The following is a 24,230-nucleotide window of genomic DNA, read 5'->3' as shown; positions in this document are numbered from 1 at the left end:
AGCAAACCTTTACCTATAATACACATATAGGTACAAATACACATAAATAACAATTTTCTAAAAGAGAACTCAACACTAACATCCCATAATCGAGGGATCTCACCTTGCTCGTTTGACCCCGCCCATTTATCTCCTAATAAGCTCAACCCAATTGCCACTACGGGTGGTAATTCCGACCCATCAAACAAGTACAATGTAACTTAAATTATACTTGTCACCATTTAAACCAACCTAAGTCTTAACACTAAATTACAACTTAGGTAGTAATCATTTCAAACGCCAATTAACACTTAACGAAAGTGTTTAACATCCCTTTGACCAAAACTAGTGTCATTATCAAGTTTGACCCAATTCAATTTACCCATTTTGACCAAAGTCATAAAAATGCCCAAACTAACCAATAATCACTCACACAAGTGAAATGGCCCTAACACACTAATTAAACCAAATCACAAGTGCTAAACACTTAGCTCACCCAATTTGACACATAAACTCTAATTTTGACCCATTTCAAAATTAGTCAACCCAAATACACCCAAAAGGGTTCCAACACTTCCAAAATCACTAAACTAAGCGATTACACCCAAAACCAAAGCCTAATCATGGCCAAAACGTCAATCAACCCAAAACCCGCCATGTATCAAAAATAACTAGTTTCCATAAACCCAATTCATCATCTAAATGGGTTTTACAACTAAAAAGCTCAAAACCCTAACTTGAATATCAAATCATAAAGATGAATTTTGGAGTTAGAACTTACCGACACTACCGAAACGTAGCCGTGATCGAGGTGAACAACTTTAACACTAGCACTTTGGTGAGATTCCACTTCTTCTTCTCCGAACCAAGCTTTCTCACTCTACAATTTACCCTCTCTCTCTAAAATAAGATGGGAGTGTTTTGTGTGGGTGAGAATGAGCTCCAATGAAGTTCTAGATCAGTTTTGATGATCCCAAACTGACCCCAAGTGAAAAGACCAAAGTACCCCTTTTAATTTGAGTAAAATACAGCTGCTGGCCCGTCAGGCCTTTTGGACGGCGTCCAAAAAGGTTAGACGGCGTCCAAATCAACTGGATCAGTTTTCTGAACTTGTTTTGGTCGTAACTTTCAAACCGTAACTCCGTTTTCGATGAATCAAATATCGTTGGAAACGTAATGAGATTTACTATCCAATGGTAAGATTTTAGAACATCAACTCAAACTTTATTTGGGATCCAAATATAAGCTTACATGCCTCGTAATTCGAATGACTCCCAAAATAACGCGTAACAGAAAAACGGGGTGTTACAGCAAGCCAAGTATGAGAGTCTTACTCAATAAAATAAAATACTGACTTGAAAGTTTTTATTTTCAATTTTAACTTTTTTAATGATATAATAGTTAATAAATGTTTATCAATGAAAAGACATTTAAAACTCAACACATTTATATATTTTTCATCACATATTATATAAGACAAATAAATGTATATAAAGTCAAATTAAAAAAGAAAAACTTTTATAAGTTAACATAGAATATTTATTTTATAATGGAGGGAATACAATTTTGACTCAAACTCAATTGAAGTCGGAACTTTTTTATATTTCTATATTGGTTTAGATATAACAAGATATTTTTTCTTTATAAATAGATATACAAATTGAAATATCAATTTGATAGCCGTTCTAAAATAAAAAATATTAGTTTTCATAAGAGTAAAGAGTCTGAATCACAAATAATTATCATCAGAATACCGGAGTATTTTTTTATTTGTTTGTTTATTTATGTATGTATTGAAACAGTCATGTCCGTTTGTTTGGTGTTATGTTGTTAAATTAGTCTTCATCAATACATTTCATACTTAAATAAGCTTAATATCACGACTGAAGTGACACAGCAAAGTACTAAAAGATGTGTACATATAAGTTATATGATATAAACAGGTCTCTTAGCAGAGAGTACAATAGCAAGAACCATGTGAAAAAATGGATGTGGCACAATCATTTCATATACAATTTTATATATTAGTGAATTAATTCGTAATGGAGAAGTGATAGTGGTGGATTAATTCATAATAGATTGAAAAGTGTGACTAACCGTCTTTTAAAAAGCAGTCGTTTCTTTAACGTCAAGTAGTTAACTGGCACTCGATCTTTCTAAATTTCATACATGTCTGCATACTAGTATATTCGAATATGTGTTGATGTAAATATTGATACACATTAATTTAGATATCAAGAATTGAAAATGAACCCACAAGTTTAACTAATCACATGGAAAATCAAGAACTACATAAACTTGAATACCAAAACGCTTTGATTTCATTTTACCCTATTTCTTGAAGGCATTCTTGGAACCCTACCTGAATGCTTGTTCATATCAAACGTTTCGTAATAATCAGTATCATCATCACCAAAATCATCATCCTTGTATTCAGTTTCATCAACTCGATCTTTAACAATATGTATTTGCTCCTTCATTCTGCTACCAACTGCAACACCATTTTTCAACCAATTCACAACCTCTATCATACTAGGCCGATTTTCCGGAGTAGTATCCGTACAAGCCATGGCTATCTTGACCACAACCTTTAATTGCATCAGATCAAATCTACCCTTTAATCTAGGGTCAGCAATTTGTTCGTACGTATCATTTTGTATAAACGGTGTAGCCCATTGTATGATATCACGCTTAATACCTCCTGGAAGCTTTTCTAATGGCTTTTTCGCGCTTATAATTTCAAACAGTAATACTCCAAAGCTATAGACATCGCAACTTTCTGAGACTTTTCCCCACATTGCGTACTCGGGTGCGAGATAACCTAGAGTTCCTTTTACCCTTGTGGTCATATGTGTCACCCCATCTGGTATCAGTTTTGCAAATCCGAAATCAGCAACTTTTGCTTGAAAATCTGAATCTAGTAGGACGTTACTAGCTTTTATGTCTCTATGGATTATATGTGGAGTTACTTCATGGTGCAAGTACCTAAAAATCAAGCCAAATTTAACCCAAAAAAAAACTTTTAGAAAAAGTATATATATTTTAATCGTCGCAAGCGGTCTCAAGTTCAAACCTTTGGCAACGGGCAACGAGTTAAGCCATGTACATATGAGTAAAAATATTTTTCTTTCATGGTTATCCTAAATAGGGAAAACAACTACAACTGACTTTGCAGTTTTTGAAACTTTTTAAACGAATTCTTGAAACTTATTAAAATTGTGACATGTAAATTGGTAGCGTAGTAAAATACGGCGTCAAAAAATTTTAAATGTAAAAACATAGGGTGTCAAAATTTTAAATGCTATCAGTTTTTTCATACTTTTGAGTGTCATTTTGTTTTCTTTTTTGATGTTTTTAAGAGTCAAAAAATTAGTGACACTTATAGGTGTCAAAAAATATTAAATTATTCACGTTTTAAAGCAGTAAAATAAATGTAAACGTCAATTTTATTTTTATCTTTTTGTAGTGAACCTTATCCGAAAATCTAGATTAGACCATGGTCCATAGATTAGATGAACTTACGCTAGCCCTTCGGCAGAACCAACGGCTATGCTCATTCGTCGTGGCCAATCTAGGAGACAGTCGGCTGCAAGTTGACCATGAAGGTGAGTAAGCAAGCTGTGGTTAGGCATATAATCATAGACTATAAGCCTTTCATCTCCACCAGCATAGAATCCTTTTAGTCCCAATAAATTCTTGTGTCTAACTCTTCCAAGAATCTCAACCTCAACCGCAAATTCCATTTCTGCTTTTGCGTTTATTGACTTGAGTCGTTTCACTGCTAACTGTAACATAATCCAATTAATAAAATACAAAGACAACCTTTAACTAATAAACTTGATATATAGTACTATATATTAAACGTATGTATGTATTATTAGTCTTGGTATATACTCGTAATTAGTAGTACTCCTATAATTTAGCTACCAAACTTGGTATCTAATTGCTATAGTTTAGCTATCACACAAAATAACTATGTTATAAAGAAGGGAAGAAAGTAAGATTGCCTCGGCGCCTTTACTTGTTCGACCCCAATAAACACTGCCAAACCCTCCTTCGCCGATCTTGTTATCTGTATGAAAATTGTTGGTTGCGTGTACAAGCTCTTTGAGTGTGTACATACTCCATGGGTAATCAATACTTTTTTGTGGACTGCACATGAGAGTGAAATCAAATAAGTCTATATACAATTATTCATAGCTACCCAAGACTCATGAAGTCATGATCACCTGATCTGTCCTTAAAAGTTGAAGATTAACAACAAAGAATTAATTAAAAGGGAGCAAATTAATGTACCTGATCTTTAGATCTTGATCTTCTTGAGGAGCAAAACAACAACAGTTCATCAACTTGTTCTTCATGGTTGTCAAAACTAAAGAAATGAAGGTTAGAGATTGCTAGTTGCTAGTGTTAATAACAAGGAGTGATGCAGACAATAAACAAATTATGGGATTGCAAAAAAAATTAAAATAAAAAACAGGTGGAAACAGCAAGAAAATGGTGATAATTTCCGGTGATTACAAAGCTGATGGAATACAAAATTGGATTTAAGTATGCACAACTGTGGAGATGGCCTTGGTTTAAAATAACAGGGCAATTGGCTTTTTCTCTCATTTTATATTATGATATTTTTTTCTTTCGTTTTCTTACAACTTATTAGTTATTATTAATTTGTAACTTGTTTATTTGAATCTACATATCCACATCCTGTTCTAGGCTTGTGGTTAATCAATGATTAGTGATGATATATAGTATGGATTATGTTTTGTTAGATATGGTTATTAAGGTGTTTCCAAAAATATCACTATGTTTTGTTTGGCTGTTCTTGTTTATTTATTTATTAATAATAGCTAGTGAAATGACCCGTGGAATTACGGGTTTATTTAAACGGAATGATTTAATGACATGTTTTAGGTATTCAGTGAATTTAAATGCTAAAATCATTTATTTTAATGACTCGTTCGACTAAGAAACTTATCGTTGTTTTTACAAATATATAGAGACATGTATTTTCACATACATATGTAACGTAATTAATCTCGTAAAGAGAATTCATATGTAAATATTAATAATATAGTAATTATAATAATAATTATAATAAATATAAATACAATTATTATATAGGAGTTGTACAATATACTTTAAAATTTATAAATTTATTCATTGAGTGTTCTGTAAAAGATTATACAATTTAGAAGAGATTAGTATTCTTTTTTAAAAATGTTTAATTATTAAATCATCATTTTAGAGATTTAATAGATATATATTTAATTTAATATATAAGTAGATTTAATTTAATTTCAAAATAATTCTATTTATGACATCATCTACATGTCCTCTAGAGATGGCAAAAAAGCCCGAACCCGACATATATATGGATATATATATATAGTTAACATGATATTATGATAAGTAAACATGTCATTAAGTATATTAACAATGAACTACATATGTAAATGCAAGACTACTAACTTAATGATTTTGAAACGAGACATATATGTAACGATTATCGTTGTAACGACATTTAATGTATATATATCATATTAAGAGATATTCATACATCATATTATCATGATAATATAATAATTTAAAATCTTATTTTAAAATTAAATTAAATCTACTTATATATAAGAGATGACATCATCTGCATTCAAATCAAGAATCTGATTTATAAAAATACCTAAAAATTGATAGTGATAATAATTGGAAATAGGAAATAATATATATAGTACAAATATACACATATAAATAAAGCATATAATATACAGAGTTATAGATTGTATATGTTTTTGGTAATGTATTTATTTGCACAAAAAAAAAAAAAAAAAAGGTACCCGTTTACCCACTAGTTAGTAAACCCGTTTACCCGTCGGGTAAACCATCATGGAGTTCGAACGCGACCAACTAGGAAAACCATCATGGAGTTCGAACGCAAAACGTTACACAACCTCAATATACTATTGAGCTAGACGCACGAGTAGTATATTTTTCGTCCATGATAGGAGGACTCGAACTAATTACTTCAAAGTTAATGAGCCTCATTGATACTGATGAGCCAGAACTCTAGAAGTCCTTTGATTTTTTTCTTTCTTTTGAAAAATAACATTATTATGATCATTAACTCAAATATGATACATGAAAGTTCACAGAAGCTGTGACTAAAGACTCACAACATTACATGCTCACTTTGAGACCACACTAACACACGCAGTACAATGCAACGAATAATTGAAAAGAGTTAAGATGCCAATATGGCACCTTAACAATACAAGCAACATTACAACGCACTTAGATTGTATGGACTGTGAAATCAATTATGTCAATCGATGGAAGTTGATTTGTATCTCTTTGCGATCCACTCGTAACTCTTAATTAGATTCTCGTTTAAAGCAACCGGAGCACTCCAACTCTTTTTACTAAAAAAAAAATTTTATTCCGATTTTCCATAATAAGTATGAGCTCGTCCTCAACACCACTTGCCATATATTTTTCCCAGCCTCCGAATTACAGTGACCCATTTTGCCTTTCACGAGATTATCAAGAGTAATAGTTGTAACATGACCAATAATCCACCAGTCAAGCACTTTGTCCCACACTTCATTTGCAACCTTGCATGAGACAAGGGAATGATCCACTGATTCAATGCCATCATTTCTGGGCATCAAATCGAGTGAAGGTCAATCCCCAGTTTTTCTAGTTACGTCAACACCGGTAACCTCCTTCTCGCCATCCTCCAAATAAAGACCTCAACCTTCTTAGGTATTAGCTTGTTTTGTTGTGTCACTTGTACATTTGAACCCACACAGAATGTCTTCTCATTGACGTTAGTAGTAAGAAATTTTGTTGTAAATTTCCCACTACTACATAGCAACGCCAACCATCACCAAGAGTCCACATTTTGTGGTTGTATAACCACTGTATTTAGCAGTTCTTGTAGCTGATCTAATTCCCCACAAGCACGTCCAATAGGGACTCTTGTCCAACACCATCTACCAATGCAGTTTAGACCATTCCATGCAATTCTATCTTTATCAGAAGCCTTCAAGTCCACATCAAGATGAGCTAACCTTTTAAATCTGTTTTTTAGCGCCACACTTCTGATCCAGAAATCCTCCCAAAACGATGTAGAAGCTCCATCACCAATTATTTTGGTAAAAGAACCTCTAAATGGAAGACCAAGTGAACCAATGACTCGTTAGTGGATTTATAAGGTCGGGCCACCTCAATCCAATTTGTTCTCCAAAGTCTTTTAATTCCACGTTATTCATTAATTGACCAGCCGAGACACCCCCTGTGAATTACCCTTTGAAGTCGTCTTCTTACGCCCAGGCCTCACTCCACATAATTTGCACTTATGATTCTTACCTTCCCTCAAATTTGTTCCTACTCTTGCCATATGCTTGAACCTCATAATTGTGGATGATGCCTTCCAATTCCCCACCTAATGTAAGTAACACCCATTACATATAGGCACCGCTGCCGATTTGTCACTACGTCTAGAAGAACAGGAAGCTTTTTTGTTGTTTTCTCGATTTGTAACAGATTGGTTAGGATTACAAATATGACCCGGCCGGTAAAAACTATCCTTACTATAACATCTTTTGCAGTTATTGTCACTGGGTTGGTTTTCACCAATGTTTGGGCTTACTGGCCTAGTACGAATATTGCTGTTTACATCAGTTTTTTTTTATGTTGTTCATCCTGTTTCATTGACCTATTCCCACAAGCAGATCATTAACTGCCTTTAACACATTATCTTTATATTAATATTAAAATTAGTATATATGCTATGAGTATGATTTTCAAAACTTTTACATCCCTTCTTTAATAAACGGCTATGTTTAAACTTAAAATATAAAATACTCGCATTGAATATTTTATTATTTTAATTACTCGCATTGAATATTTTAATTAAGAAGAATAAACATTCTTTAGAATTTCAATTGAAGTACTCTAAGACCTTATATATGCAGGCGGACTCTTCTTCTTATAGAGTATATACTAGCTCTTAAACTCTTAAACTCGTGTGAATATGCGGGTCATTTTTTTTTATTTTTATTTTTTTTGGCAAAAAACATATTATTAAATAAATAAAAAGAGATTAAATGATCTATGACGTTACATGAAGTGTTACAACCACATAAATGCATCTGTTTACAAATATCTCTAATGTCACACATAAACATGACCTTGAAAAGATTAACCTATAACAATACAATGACAACCGCAAAACAACAACCAGATCCATGAAACTCTTTTCACCCATGCGGGTCATTGATAAATAATACAGAGTAATGTTTAATGTTAAGATTAATAATAATAACTCTTTTCACCCACAAATACTTGTATTTTTAGAAAAAAACACACACACAAACACACACACAAAATTACTAATAATTCAGCACGTGACTCGAATTCACAACCACAAGATTGATTAGTTACCTCGATACCACTAGGTCAAAGGCCCTTTAGTTTAAAAATAAATATTTTAGTTATAAGTTAATTTAGATCTTTTTTAATTATTAATATATTAATATTATTGTGTTAAAAATCATATTATCAAGATTTTACAAACACACACACACACACACACACACACACACATCTAATTACTAATAATCCACTACGTGACTCGAACCACTGCTAGAAAATCACTAATTTCGGATGAAATATCTGATCCTTTTAGGACGGCATGTCATCCCGGATGCTCTTTCCGGACGACATGTCGTCCCCAATATGCCGTCCCAAAATTTTCATCCCAGAAAGTTTTTACAGACGAAAGTTGTTTTGTCCTGGACGACGGTGGGTCCACTTTAATTTTTTCCAACAGGAACAGAGAACGCTCTTTCCAAATGACTTTTAACAACGACATGTCGTTCAGAAAGAAAAGTAATAATTTTTTTTATTATCAATAAAAAATATTTTTTATTTTTATGTAGACGAATTTTCTGGAACGGTCCCTGAAATAAAAATAGTAAAATGATAATAATAATATACATCGATAAAAAGGATTGATTATATTTTTTCAGTCAACATTTTAGGGACGACATGTTGTCCCGAAAGGCTACTGTTGTTTTTCTAGCATTAAATTTTGTATTTTACCAGTCGTAAAAACTGCACGTTTCAAATCATCAAACATGCTTTACGAATACAATATATTTCACAAAATGCCACAAAAACATTAAATAAACTCCAAACGCCACATTACGTTAAATATGCAAACATTAAACATTCGAAACAAACACCACAATTACACGTCTGAAACAAAATTTAAACATTAAACAAATTATTAATCTATATACCATTAGAGGAGGTGCATTTACTATTCACCCCATCATTTTATTATCAAAAGGGTCTTTTCGTATTTTTAATCCATTACCTACCTGTTGATTACTTGACGCTTCTTGCGATTTTCATCCAAGGTTTTCTTTTTTGGGAAAATTATCTCACACACAGTCATCTTCAGAAGCCTTAAAATTGAAGCGACATGGATTGGCCTTTTTTGCGACGCTTTGTTCGTCTATTCTTGTTCGTCCATATCTTCATCTTCATTTTCGTTTAAAGTGGGAGTATCAGAAGTATTGTGAGTCCCAAACACATCTCGCAAATGGGGCGGGATGACCATATTATTCGCGGAAAAGCTTCGACTATGACATGTGGGTGGATAATGCTGGTATATTCAACCGCAACTTGTGTACTACGAACAAATAATGAAATTAGTTTGTGATATAATATTTCATTACAGAGCGAGCACAAATATTAAACAGATAATTTTACCATACCAGATAGTTAGGACAATCATAGAACTGACGTCCAAAATTTCGGTCTGACCAAGACGTTTGAAAAACAACAACTTCACCACACTCACGGTATACCTCCATTTCGAATACAATGTAAAGACGATATGATGAGGTTAAGGTTAAAAAAATGTCAATAACGGTATTTTTATAGGTAGAAATGTTTTGTTGAAATAGTCATCCTAGAAGGTCTTTCCAGACGACATGTTCTTCAGAAAAAAACGCGCATAATGTTTTGTTTTTTGGAGCCAAATATAATTTTGACGAGGGAAAATAAAAAAGGGAAAGGGACTGTATTTTTTCCCCCAGACGACCTTTAGGGTCGACCTATCGTCCAGGAAAAAAACGCGCGGAATTTTCTTCTTTTTGGAGCCATTTTTTTTACGAAATTAAAAATAATATAAACATACTTTTCGGGACAACATCAGGTCGTTCAGAAAAAAAACTGGTCAACATTTTCAGAAAAGCTGACAAAAAAGCAGACATTTTGTCATTTAGTAGACTTTTCCGGACGACATAAAGTCGTTCGAAAAAGTGTCGTCCCTATTTCATGATTTTCTAGTAGTAAACTCACAACTTCAAAATTGATTATTTACCTTGATATAACTAGATCAAAGACCCTTTGATTTATAATAAATAATTTAGTTATAAGGTAATATAGATCATTTTTATTTATTAACATACTTAATATTAAGTGAAAATCTCATATATGGTTTTGTAGAGCGGCAGTAAGGGCGACTTATCTGTCAACTTTTTCACTATCACCACAAAAAATCAAACTATGCCTTACGTAAAGTTGTCATAGTACGATTAACCTTTGAATTTGAAATCACTTCTTATATACCCGGTGTTGGCCATAATTCAGAAGAACATTCCGTAGTCTTAATAATAGGGGGAGGGTTAAGGATTTACCCGGTGTGAGATATCACATTGTTCGAGAAATCCTAGATGTTGCCGTAGTAACCAAATCGTCAACAAGGGCATTTTAGTGCGTTGTAGATTCTTATCCAAGACTTTTATCATTTGATGATGTCATATGATGATGTCATGTGAATCACTAAAAACATGTGAAGTATATAGCTAATCCAATAACGAAATTAATTTGTAAGTAGATCTGAGCAGACTACAATGACACAAAAGATTTTAGGAAATTAAGTAATAGTCACAAAAACAATTACTCCGTAATTTGTGTGATAACAAAAAATTATATAGTATGGGGACTAAAACAAAAAATAAGATTATTTACAATAATTTAATTTTATTAATTTTAAAATTGTTTTACCAAGATTTTAGAAAACGAAAATTTTACTATTTGGATGATACTAACATACAAAAATATGTTAGTAATAAACAAATTACTGTTATAAATCATAGACTTTTGATAAAGTAAATTTAGTGGCTGACACTTTTGATAAAGTAAATTTAGTGGATCAACAAATTTGGTGGATCAACTCATGGATGTATTACTATTCCACCTAATTGCACAGTGAAATATTGTACTATAAATATGTAAAGATGTAGTTTGCAGTGTTACACCATTCTTGAATAAGAATTTAATCTCTTCTATCTTTCTTTATATTAGTATCTTCCTTCATATTAGTAGGATATATGCCATATACAATATGAAATCACAACACGTTATCAGCACGAAGAGCTCCCGTCGGCCACCGTCCTCCATCGCTGGAAGATCTTGAAACCTCATATGTGTCTTTTGATCAAGATTTATTAGCTTGGGTTCTTCCACCACTGATTCATCAGGTACTCTATACATGATTTAAATGTCTACTAAATGAACACATGATAAAAAGAAATAAATAAAAATAATAATAACGACTACAAATTGTAAGATGACTTTTTGATAATTAAAACACATTTGTGGTACTCGACACTCGACCAATTTACATATATTAAGTTAAGTATTACCTTTGTAGTTAGCTACTACTTGAATTTAGATGTCTTTATGAAAAGAGAACATATCACCACAATACCACCCATTTAACCATCATTCAACCACCACGCTAATTCTATTCGTTTTTGACTTCGGGTATGTTACTCCTTTTATTGCACGAACCAAGATCATTAAACACTAACACTCTACCTTCTTGCTACTCGATTAGTTACCTGATTACAACTATTGCGTAGCCATTTTCAGCTGCTACCACACTGTCTGTTTGTTTCCATTAGAACCACCTTCTTCCATCGTAAAACCACCACCTCACACCTTCATCAAACCACCTTAGAACCACACCACCTTCAGATTCTCTGTTTCTTTCCTTTAATCAAACACGAGAACTTAAACAGCCCTCAAAACAAACTTACAAAATAACTCTATAATATGAAATGAAAGAAACTTGTAGAAGATTTGTAAATATAATTGAGGTGGAAGAAAAAGGAAACGTTATTATATTGAGAGGAAAAGTATAAAGTATACCCTCTTGTTATTTCTAAATCCCCATCGTTAATTATACAAAGAGCATGGAAATAAATCAAACAACCCACTCATGTCTCCTTGATTGAGATGTTCGCCCCACTTGTTGGACATGCGTAAATGGTGGACCAGGTTATTTCAAACTTATGTGCCATATCCTATTAATATACTGCACCAAGTCATACACACTAGCTAATTTGAGCTGTGATATGTTATTGCATCTAATCTAATTGGGGCCACGTTTCCTTTAGACCAAGGTGTTAAGAAGTTAGTGGACATTTCATGCGTGTATTTTTTTTTCTGCCTTTCTTGCCCGACATTTACCAACCGTGGGACAACCCACTTGCCATTATTTTTGTTTGCTAGTGGAGCATGGAGAAGAATAATAATGCTATAATTTATGAAGTCTACAATTATATAAAGCATGATTAGATTTTAGCGGGATGATAATGTTTATGGTGGGGACATTTGATGAAAACGAATTTTTTTAAGAAGAAGGTTATATAATTTTTATTGTGGTTCACATATGTTTAATTTTTGTTTATATACTCTTAAGAAATTTTTACAATAGATAATACAAATAACTTACAAACATATATCCATTATTTTCAAATTGTAATAGAAATGATAGAAATAATAAAACTTACAATAGCTTAAAACTATCATAAAACTAATATAAAAGGTAGAAAATAAAATTTAAGAGTAAGTATGGAATTTGATTTGTGAAAAGAATATTTATGTTAGAGACAACACTAAAAGGTACCTCCATTTTTATAGTTAAAGAAACACTACTCGACAAAAGGGTACTCATAATAAACTTAGTACCTAGGATTCCTTATGTAACTAGTAAAATAAAATATCAATTGATTCGATGTTTTTCCACCTACTTATGATTATAATTTCAGATTTAGATTTAGATTTAGATTTAGACAAGAAGTAGTTTTGTTTTTTTTAGCTTTAAGATAGTGGATCCACACGTCATTAATGAGTTATTTGTGGTTGAATAAGTCATTTTATTAAAGCTGCTTTTGTATATAATATTAATATTAATATAAATATAAATGTTAATATTATTATTATATATACTTACCCCGTAATATAGAGTCCATTATGAAAAACGAATATTTATGTTCAGAGAACACATGGATGTGAATGGGCCACCATCATTAGATGATTTAAATATTTTGACATGTCTTCTTAAATAATATATGAAAAACTTGCATCGGGGGAGATAGATTATAAAATAATTGTTTTCAAAACATATTAATTAAGTTTATAATAATATTATGTATGTTGTTTTAAGTGTTTGTTGTATTGTATACAACAGAATAATGGGATGATTACAAATAATAAAATCACAAGGGCAGGATAGAATATAGGTTCATCCAGTGGTATATTAACAACAATGATGAAAGCATCGCATATGATTAAAAGCGCATATGATTAAAAGTGCATATGATTAAAAGCGCAGCGCATATGATTAAAAGCGCATATGATGAAAAGCGCATATGATGAAAAGCGCATATGATGAAAAGCGCAGCGCATATGATTAAAAGCGCATATGGTGTAAAGGATATATGATGAAAAGCACATATGGTGATTAATGAAAAAACACATATGGTGATTAATGAAAAATCACATATGGTGATTAATGAAAAATAAATATGGTGATTAATGAAAAACACATATGGTGATTAATGAAAATCACATATGGTGATTAATGAAAAATCACATATATATATGGACCAATTCATCCATCATGTGGACCATTTTGATATTTCATGGTTCTAATAGACGCATCTAGCGGATGGTCTCATATTTGTGTGTTATCAAGCCGTAATATGGCATTTGCAAAGTTTCTGGCACAAATTATTAAATTGAAAACACATTATTCTGATTACACCATTAAAAGGATGAGACTTGATAATGCTGGTCAGTTAACATCTCAAGCATTTAATGATCATTATATATCTACAGGGATTGTTGTTGAACATCAGTTGCTCATGTGCATACACAAAATTGATTTAGCTGAATCAATAGATAAACGCTTGCAGCTAATAACTAGACAATTGATAATGAGTACAAACCTCTCAATATTTATATGGGGACATGTAAATTTACATGCTGCGACATTAATTCGCATTAGACCATGTGGAAGTCACAAATATTTTCACTTACTACTTGATTTTGGCCAAGAGCCAAATATTTTCCACCTAAAAACATTGGTTGTGCAGTGTATGTTCCAATTGTATCACCACAATGCAATAAAATGGTTCTTCAAAGAAAGATGGTAATATATTTTGGATATAAAACATCTTCAATCATAAGATATATTGAACCCATGATGGGTGATGTTTTTACAGCACGTTTTGCTGATTGTCATTTTAATGAAACATTGTTCCCTAAATTAGGGGGAGAAATGAAAAATAAAGAAAATGATGTTTCATGGTATGAACATCAATTAAGGTATCTTGATCCTCGCACAAAAGAATGCGAAATTAAAATTCAAAAATAATGCATATGCAAGAATTTGTAAATCAATTACCTGATGCATTTACAGATATAAAAAGAGTGACTAAATCATATATACCAGCGGTAAATGCTCCAGCTCGAACTGAAATTCCAAAAGCTGGCAATAATGTCACTATTGAGTCTTTGCCACGCATCAAACGTGGAAGATCAATTGGTTCCGAAGATAAAAATCCTCGAAAAAGAAAATCAGCTGATAATTAGGTAAAATAAAGTGTTCAAGAAGAACCAAATATCAATACTCCTTCTGCAGAGGATATTGATACTAAATACGGAAATTGCAATAAATTATGCAATATTATGGAACCGAAACGGAATGACAAATATTGATGAGAATTTTTCATATAATGACATCATGAATAAAGATGATGATCTAGAACTAAAATTTTTCATTGAGTGTCAAAATAGTCATGACTGAGCTCAATTGAAAGGAGCAATGCGAGCTGAATTAGAATCGCTCAATAAAAAAAGGAAAAGTTTTCGGATCAATCGTTATCACTTTTAAAGACGTGAAACGTATGGGATACAAATGAATTTTTATCTGAAAAAAAATTAAGAAATGAGAAAAATGAAGTTACAAGGTAAATCTAGACTTGTAACTCAAGATTTCTCTCAAAGACCAGGAATGAATTATAAGGAAAACTTATCTTCCTGAAATGGATACAATTACTTATTAGATACTTAATTAACTTGGTAGTTACTTAAATACATCTCATGGATGTTGTTACTACTTATCTGTATGGATCACTTGATAGTGATATACATGAATATACCTGAAGGGTTTAAGGTATCATAAGCATCTAATACAAAACCCAAGGGAATGTATTCCATTAAATCACAAAGATTTTTATATGGGTTTATACAATCGGGACATATGTGGTATAATCGATTAAATGACTACTTGATAAGAAAAGGGTATACATATAAACTTATTTGCACGTGTGTTTTATAAAAAACAATGTTCGAATATGTGATCATAATTGTTTATATCAATTATCTTAAATAAAGAAATCTATGAAGCCATTCAACTTCTAAAGAAAGGTTTTGAAATGAAAAGAATCAAGTATTACGTTGATTTACATATTGAGCATATGACTAATGACTTACTTATACATCAAACAACTTATACCGAAAACATTTTAAAACATTTTAATATGGACAAGACAAAAACCATTAAGTACTCCTATGGTTGTTAGATCTCAATATTGATACTGATCCATTTCATCCTCTAGAAGATCATCAAGATCTTCTTGGTTCAGAAGTTTCATATTTTAGTGCAATTGGGGCTCTTATGTATTTTACAAATTATACAAGACCTGACATTTCTTTTGCAGTTAATTTATTGACAATGTTCAGCTCAGCCCCTACCAAAAGACATTGGAATGGGATCAAACAAATAGTTTGATACCTTCGGGGAACTACTGATTTATAATTATTTTATTCTAACAACTCGAAACAAGATTTGTTTGGTTATACAAATGCAGATTATTTATCTGATCCACATAAAGCTAAATCTCAAACTGGATATGTATTCCTAAATGGAGGCACCGTAATATCATGGCGTTCTCAAAAAACAAACACTTGTTGCAACATCATCAAATCATGCCGAAGTGATTGCATTACATGAAGATACTCGGGAATGTTTTTGGTTGAGATCAATGACAACTCATTACTTATTCTTGTGGACTAGAACGTGATAAAAGTCCAACAACTATCTATGAAGATAATGCAGCTTGCATAGCACAGATGAAAGAAGGGTATATCAAAAGTGACCGAACAAAACACATACCTCCTAGATTCTTCTCATACACTCAAGATCTCATTAAGGACAACCAGATTGAAATGAGATATGTTCAATTCAGCAAAACACTCTGCTGGCCTTTTCACCAAATCACTTCCAACAGCTATTTTCAGAACGCATGTTCACAATATTGGTATGAGGCATGTTCAAAAGATGTGACGACTCAGCGATGTCTACTTGAGGGGGAGACAACTCTATGCTGCACTCTTTTTTCCTTGACTAAAGTTTTTATCCCACTGGGTTTTTCTTTAGCAAGGTTTTTAACGAGGCAGTAACATATAGTTGATTTTTAATGAAACAAAATTGTCGTCCAAGGGGGAGTGTTATAAATCATAGACTTTTGATAAAGTAAATTTAGTGGCCGACACTTTTGATAAAGTAAATTTAGTGGATCAACAAATTTGGTGGATCAACTCATGGATGTATTACTATTCCACCTAACTGCACAGTGAAATATTGTACTATAAATATGTAAAGATGTAGTTTGCAGTGTTACACCATTCTTGAATAAGAATTTAATTTCTTCTATCTTTCTTTATATTAGTATCTTCCTTCATATTAGTAGGATATATGCCATATACAATATGAAATCACAACAATTACTTTATTCTAATTGATTAATTGAATTTTAATTTTAAAATTGAAGTTCTCAAATCGCTTACTATATATAATAAATAATTAAAACATTTTATATATAATGTAAATAAATATATATAAAAAATTGCTAATCGTTCATCCGTTCATGATTGGACATATTTAAAAATCCCATTTCATAAAAAACTCAAATAAATTATAAATGACATTAAAAATAGTTTTTCAAACACGGTATAACGTTGAATGTGACCAACAACCAGCAAATGAAGTTTGATACTTGTATTTAACTCGATTAAATAATAATATCTCATTAAAAATACTGTATGATTTTATAATTTAACTAATCGTAATCTTAAATTACTCCAAGAGAATAACTACAGCTAATTGAGAGATTCCAATGCCGGAGCAACGACCATTACGAAAAATAAACGATATTTGAAGAAAGAAAAAAAAAGTAATCAGACTTCTTTCATATTGTTTTTTTAACAGCAGTACGAGATTACCTAGGGGGACTTAGCTACCCACACGTTCATCTCTCTGCAGTAGAATAACCCGCCCCCAACTGCTGCTCAGGAGGAAACCCGGCCCAATCCGAGGGCATGGGCGGTAAAAAACCCCTCCCACACTGCCCCGCAACGCGATGTACGAAAGGCACCCTTGGGTGGAATACAAGGGTAAAGGGGTAACATTTTGTGCAATGCTGCACCCCATGGAAGTCGAACTCCTGACATCTCGCTAAGAGAGACAGACCACTACCACATGAGCTATAACACAATGTTTCTTTCATATTGTTTGAAGTTCAAAGCTCATAAAAAGAAAAAAACCATTATATTAAGAAAACAATATAAATAAATAAATATAAATAAAAACCATTATTATTTTCTATTCATTTTTCGATTTTGATTATTTTAATTTATGTTAAGAAAACAATATAAATAAATAAATAAAAACCATTATATTCAAAAAAAAAAATGCATTACTTAAATTAACTAAAATAACTAATACATACTTAAAATAAAATACATAAAATAAAATACATTAATTAAAACACATACGACTGTTTTTCAATAGATAAAACCACTATAACCCGATGATTCATCGATTTCACCAACACGTTCAGATTCTTCATTCATTGAGGACAAACGATTCCACATCTCACGCCTGTTCGCATCCTTTTATAACCTGGTCAGCTTTCTGTCTTCCTCCTCCATATCAATCGACAACACCCCGATTTGTGATTTAACTTTCCTTGCGTGATAGTACGATGCTTTTTGTTCACTGACCGTACTAAAATCTTGTTGAACCGCCATTCGAATCGACTCACGAGAAGAAATGTCGGATGGCCTGCCTTCCGACCTAACTTTCCCCGACTTCCTTGGCTTTCCGGGTGGACGCCTCAAACTATCATGTCCGAATAATTATTCGATTGGGTTTAGTTCTTCGGGTTGTTCTTCTTGTTCTTCATCATCATCCCTATTCAAGTCAATCGGATCAAGTTGCTCTCCTTCCTCATCAACCGGTACCTTGCATTACGACGACCAATAACAACCGGATCGGGATGTAACCACTTCGATTAACTATCCCGTTGTATTTTTGACAATCGGCAATCAATTTTTTCCTTTTGCTAGATAACGAATCTTTCGTACGACTATAAATTGGATTGCGTTTGTGGTATTCTTCAAGAACTTGATTTCAAAACGATGCTCCAAAACCAATTCAATTTAAATTAGTTACAACAATTTAATTTAATATACTATAAATATATATACATATATGTTTACTGTTTAATATACTACAAGTGTGTGTATATATATATATATATACACACACACACACATATATACCTGTTTTATAGTTTCCAACCCAAGAATCTTTCGAAATCGTGACCCAACTTTCAGCCAAGCGTAATTAATCTTCTTCATGCCAAGTTTTTTTGAACGACTTTTGGTTTCGCCCTTGACGTTTCAGCTATTTTTTGTTTCCCTTTATCTTTTTTTTTTCTCTTTGATGTAGGCGTTTCAACCTCGTCTTTGAACGATAGTGGGGTTGATTTACTTGTGAATTGTGGTTGAGGTTGTGATTGATTGGTGGCTTGATTCCTTCATAACATAAACAAGTTCATATCTTTGGGTGAAATTTGTGGATTAGGTACGTTATGTTGCCACAGAACAGTACCAAATGATTTGGGTGTACTCGGGATCGGAGACGACCAATTCCATTGACTAGAAAAATGATTATTTGGTTTGTAGGGAGAGTTTTGATTATTTGGGTTGAATGGAGTGTTCGGCTAATTTGGATTGTTGTCCATTTTAATATGTATGTATTTGTATATATGAGAAAGATGAGGTTGTAGTGAGGAAAATGAGAAATATAGATTATATATATATATATATATATATATATATATATATATATATATATATATATATATATATATATATATATATATATATATATATATATATATAATGAGATTTAATAAATCATATATTAAATGTTTGAACTAGCCGTTGCAATTGAAAAATTCATCGAAATTGAACATGAATTCAGCGTCGGGTAACTCAGAGTGGGATTCTAACGCCGATTCGCAACGGTTCAATAAGCGACACCCCGCCACCATTGCGGATCGCCGTTAGAATCTCACTGTTAAATTTTGATGAATTTTACCAACGATACCTAATGCTCTTATGTTACACAAATAATTGTAAATATTCTTTATTATATTATAAGCAAATATAATAATTGTTAATTTTATTTGTAAATTTTATTTGTTTTTAATAAATAAAAATATTTAAAGCAGACATATGTAAAGATAACATTACTACGTACATGGGTTTCTCGTTTTTTTCTTTTTCTTTTTGAAATTACTACATGGGTTCTCCGTCTAATAAAATTTTCTTTTATTGTTGTAATTTATATCTATGTTGTGATAATTTATTAGGCGTAGGTTTCTAGCTCGACATCCTTTCGCCTTGCGATGTATTGTATATTGTACATTACATTTTGATCTTGAGTAATACAAATATCTGCTTTTCAAAAAAAAAAAAAAAGTATTAACCTCCATGTACTACCTTTTATACTCCGTATATGTTAACAACAAACTTGAAAGTTGTCTTTAGCAAAATTCTTAACAATATACCATACTAATACTCAAAGTGTTACTGTTCACTTTGTGGTTTTAGTAATTTTGCTATTTTTTCTTGATTTGTCTTTGTTAAGCACTATTTCTTTCATTCTTTTTTTCTTTCTTTTTGTTTTGAACATTCTCAATTTTTATTTTATATTCTTTCTTATAAAATAAGACTTTTTTTCCTCCTTTCTATTTTCTTCAAGGCTTATTTTTTCCCCCAAGCTTAATTAAATTATACTATAAAACCATTTAGGCTTGCCTGAATGATTACTGAGTTGCCAATGAAGCACACCATCCGAATTCAATTTCTGGCAATGACAAATTGTTCAAAAAGGGAGTGTGACTAGAGGGGCGCATAATGCAGAATTCACCCGGTTCCAGGTCTCGCGCTCTGGAGGCTTGATTACCCGATATTTTACCGTCTATGGGGGAACCAATGTGCTCGTTCATAGAAGGATTTCTTCGTTTACCAGAAAAAAAATTAATTTAATTATACTATACAATAAATGGTTAATGATTGTGTATTGTATCATGATTTATGTCCGCTTTTGCGATAGATATTTTTTCTTTTATTTTGTCTTATACGGTATTATCTAAAGTGTTTTTCTAATTTTGAAAATGACATTTCTTTTTCTCATTTCATTTTCATTTTTTTTCATCTCATTTTCATTTTTTTTCTCAACGAAGAGGGCCTTACAAATCTAGTTGTGTACTATATAACACATGAGAATTATCATATTAACTGTTAAACAAAAATGATAAATAGTACTAAGGGTGTTTTCATCTTTTTTCTTTTTCTTTTTTTTCCTTTCTAAAAAACCCCCACACTTTGTTCATAATTTAAAATCGACTTCCAAAACAGGGGTTAAAGTGTCAAATCAACATTTTCATAAAAAATCTTAACTAAACTCAACGGGTCATTTCTTCTCGCCCGCAACGAGTTAAATTTTTTCGACACCATCGTTAAGCTCGAAATAATTTTACGAACACAATGTCACTAACTATACGGAAAAAGGACGCATTTTAAAAAAGGCTAAATATTTGAGTCCACCTTTCATACACGTTGATTTTTTCTTCACGGCTCCGTACCTATTTTCATCTATTAACAACATATACATATGGGTCTTATTATTTTTTTATTATTTTTTTATAAAATTAGTTAGTAATTTTTTTGATATTACTCAGTAAATATTCTATTCTTAAATCATACGGAGTGTTAATATAAGCTAACGAGTTAATTGCGTTAAATTTTAAAAAGTCAACAACTCTATAGCGAAACGCGAAAATACACATATATTGTTAATTTAAGATAACATCTAAATCTTTGACTGGTTATACCTTTTCGTTCGACTCGAGTTGCGCTTCAATGACATCATCGTTAGCCACGAAATAATTATCCAAAATAAACATAATAAAATACATTGGAAACCGAACTCCGACGCGAAGCGAGGGTTGAAATACTAGTTGGAGGCTATTGGTCAAATTACTGTTCACTGGAATTAGTTTGTAATTTCCCCTATTTTTATAACAATATACTTTTAAATTTTTTCCTCCTACCGAACCAAATCAACCCATGACTAGTTAAAAGTTAAAACAGAAAGAAAATGTGCAATTTAAAATTGAACTAGTTAAAGATCCGCAATTTCACGAGTTTATGGAGTTATGCATTTTAAAGATAAAAAATACGTATAATATCATAAAAATTATTTGTTAGAAAAGTATACTAACAAAATTCTCAAACAAGCTCTGCCAATTTCCCACGAGATTCAAGTTTGATCAGACATCACCAAGAGAGTGGGTCAGATGTTCTTTGGATTAATGCAATTCAATCGAGTCTTTTTTCATACTTTGAAACTAAGGTTAAATCTATTACGCCATTTGGTCACTGCATCATATATATATATATATATATATATATATATATATATATATATATATATATATATATATAAAATATGTATAGAAAGAACTCACAAAGTTCCATCCATCATGTTGCACCTACTTAAATCTATTTAAACATAGCAAAAGCATATTTGTCCATTGTCAACATTAGATTATTAATTAAATATGAATGTACAAATATCGCCTGAAATATAAATAATTCGTATGATATATCTGTCATCGTTAGCGGGTGAGAACGTCCCAGCAGGCATAGAAACCTATAGAAGTGTATGACAATGTGGTAACCCGCGTTTTTGAAATTCGATAGTTTACCTAACTGAAACGAATAAGATCGATGCATTAACATAGCAGCTACACAAAACAATATGAATAATACAGGGACACAACTCTGGTAACAATGGCAATTGCATACAATATATTGCAGATGAACTGCCACACGCGTACTTCCATGTCTAATTTATAACTAAAGCGGTAGTCTTTGACTGGCTTACAGTTATCCTATGGATAATATGTCAAGTAGGACAAATGAAAGAAGGTAATTTTAGTCCCAGACACCCTTTTGACGACTATTTAAAAACTGGCTAAACTTGACAAAACCATATACATCCTATATCATTTTGAAGCTTTCCAGAGATAGTTTCTAACAAAAATATTAGTTTTCTTCAAATATTACCCATTTTGAACTTACAAACCCAAAAAGTAGGCCCACTTTTACCAAAATAGTAAAAGGTTCTCATTGACGACCCGAAACTAAATGGAATTTTTGAACGTGTTGGTGGCTTGCATTTTTCAAAATTACGCATATGAGTCAGAATAAGCATTATTCATCTTACTTTCTAATTTTAAAATCAATAGCAATAAAGTCAAAACAACAACTCAGTTATCAAAGATATCAAAATTAAATAAGCTTAAAAGAGGAATAAAGGTTCCATTGACATAATTAGACATACCTTCAGATGTTTTTAACATCCATTTGGCTCAAAGATACATGAGATGCATTAACAACAACATCCTTATCAATAATGTCATCGATAAGCATGTTTTAGTTTTGAGACGAACGTTATCGACGTATTCTACTTGTCGTGAGACTAATGTAGCCTAAGAGAATGTACTGTTATACACATAAGTCTAAGAGTAACAACATTATAGTATACAAAAGTTAGAAAACGAACCCCCATCAAGGAGTGAAATAAAACATGAAACCGTAAGGTTGGTTAGTTGTGATTATGAATGTACCTGTTATAGAGTGTTCGTTTGCGCTTACTCACAACAATTATGATATCGAAGATGGTGTTCCCAGGAATATGAGTTGTTCTTCATATAAAAAATTTGCATTACAGCTGCTACAAATATATTACTTCGTATTACATTTACCTAGATGTTGACAGAATGTAGAGACACCTATATTCTAAAATTATAGCAACAATTTTATAACATAACTAAACAGATAGATCATAACAGTAAACATTACATGTTTAAAGAATAAAAAATGACAATTCAGTTTATGAAATTAAACATACATTCTTGAGAGGAGTGAATACTTCCATATCCGCCATTGAAAGTCGAACTTTCTTATGTATAGAATGAAATTCTTGATGGGATTGTATTTTGTTTATAATTAAAAATAACTTTCTTATGTATAGAATGGAATTCTTGATGGGATTATATTTTGTTTATAATTAAAAATGTGGATTTACTTACATATTTATAATGACCATAGATGACGCAAGTTCATCTTAAATATGGGAATTTTGATTCGTTCTTATCAATCAAGTAAATAATACGCGTGATTATTGGTTGACCATTTTGAATTTCTAAAATTATAGGAGATTTGGAACTGTTTTATTTTTGATAGGATTTTTGAATAAAATAATTAGAGTTCATTTTGAATTTCCAAAATTATAGGAGATTTGGAACTTTTTTATTTTTGGATAGGATTTTTGAATCAATTATTTAGAGTATACACTTAAGCTCCTTATGTAACAGAATATTTTGTTCAATTATATAGGCATTATTTTTTAAACGGATATCGGAAATCTTTAAAATTTGAAACATGTTGTAATTTAATAA

The 24,230-nt window shown here is 31.6% G+C and overlaps 1 protein-coding gene across 1 annotated transcript; it reads right to left on the bottom strand.

Annotated features, from left to right (window-relative positions):
• Positions 1-2,300: 2,300 nt before the first annotated feature.
• Positions 2,301-4,351, bottom strand: LOC139869067 (PTI1-like tyrosine-protein kinase At3g15890). Its single transcript, XM_071857395.1, has 4 exons — positions 4,276-4,351; positions 3,987-4,131; positions 3,502-3,764; positions 2,301-2,964 (listed from the first exon to the last, which is right to left on the bottom strand). Exons 1-4 carry the CDS (start codon positions 4,338-4,340, stop codon positions 2,301-2,303), a joined length of 1,137 nt encoding a protein of 378 aa, XP_071713496.1. The 5' UTR covers positions 4,341-4,351.
• Between the last annotated feature and the right edge of the window lie 19,879 nt (positions 4,352-24,230).

The sequence above is a fragment of the Rutidosis leptorrhynchoides genome, chromosome 9, assembly GCF_046630445.1.
Source record: "Rutidosis leptorrhynchoides isolate AG116_Rl617_1_P2 chromosome 9, CSIRO_AGI_Rlap_v1, whole genome shotgun sequence".
Classification (NCBI taxonomy): domain Eukaryota; kingdom Viridiplantae; phylum Streptophyta; class Magnoliopsida; order Asterales; family Asteraceae; genus Rutidosis; species Rutidosis leptorrhynchoides.
Note: the sequence above shows the minus strand (reverse complement) of the source record. Positions and strands in the feature narration are given on the sequence as shown.

What these genes read in the sequence shown, in the direction of transcription:
- LOC139869067 (XM_071857395.1), bottom strand. Translation starts at nt 4,340, where the DNA reads ATGAAGAACAAGTTGATGAACTGTTGTTGTTTTGCTCCTCAAGAAGAT. An exon ending in GATCAAGATCTAAAGATCAG is followed by an intron (nt 4,132 to 4,275) that starts GTACATTAATTT and finishes TCTCATGTGCAG; the next exon opens with TCCACAAAAAAGTATTGATT. An exon ending in GAACAAGTAAAGGCGCCGAG is followed by an intron (nt 3,765 to 3,986) that starts GCAATCTTACTT and finishes ATTATGTTACAG; the next exon opens with TTAGCAGTGAAACGACTCAA.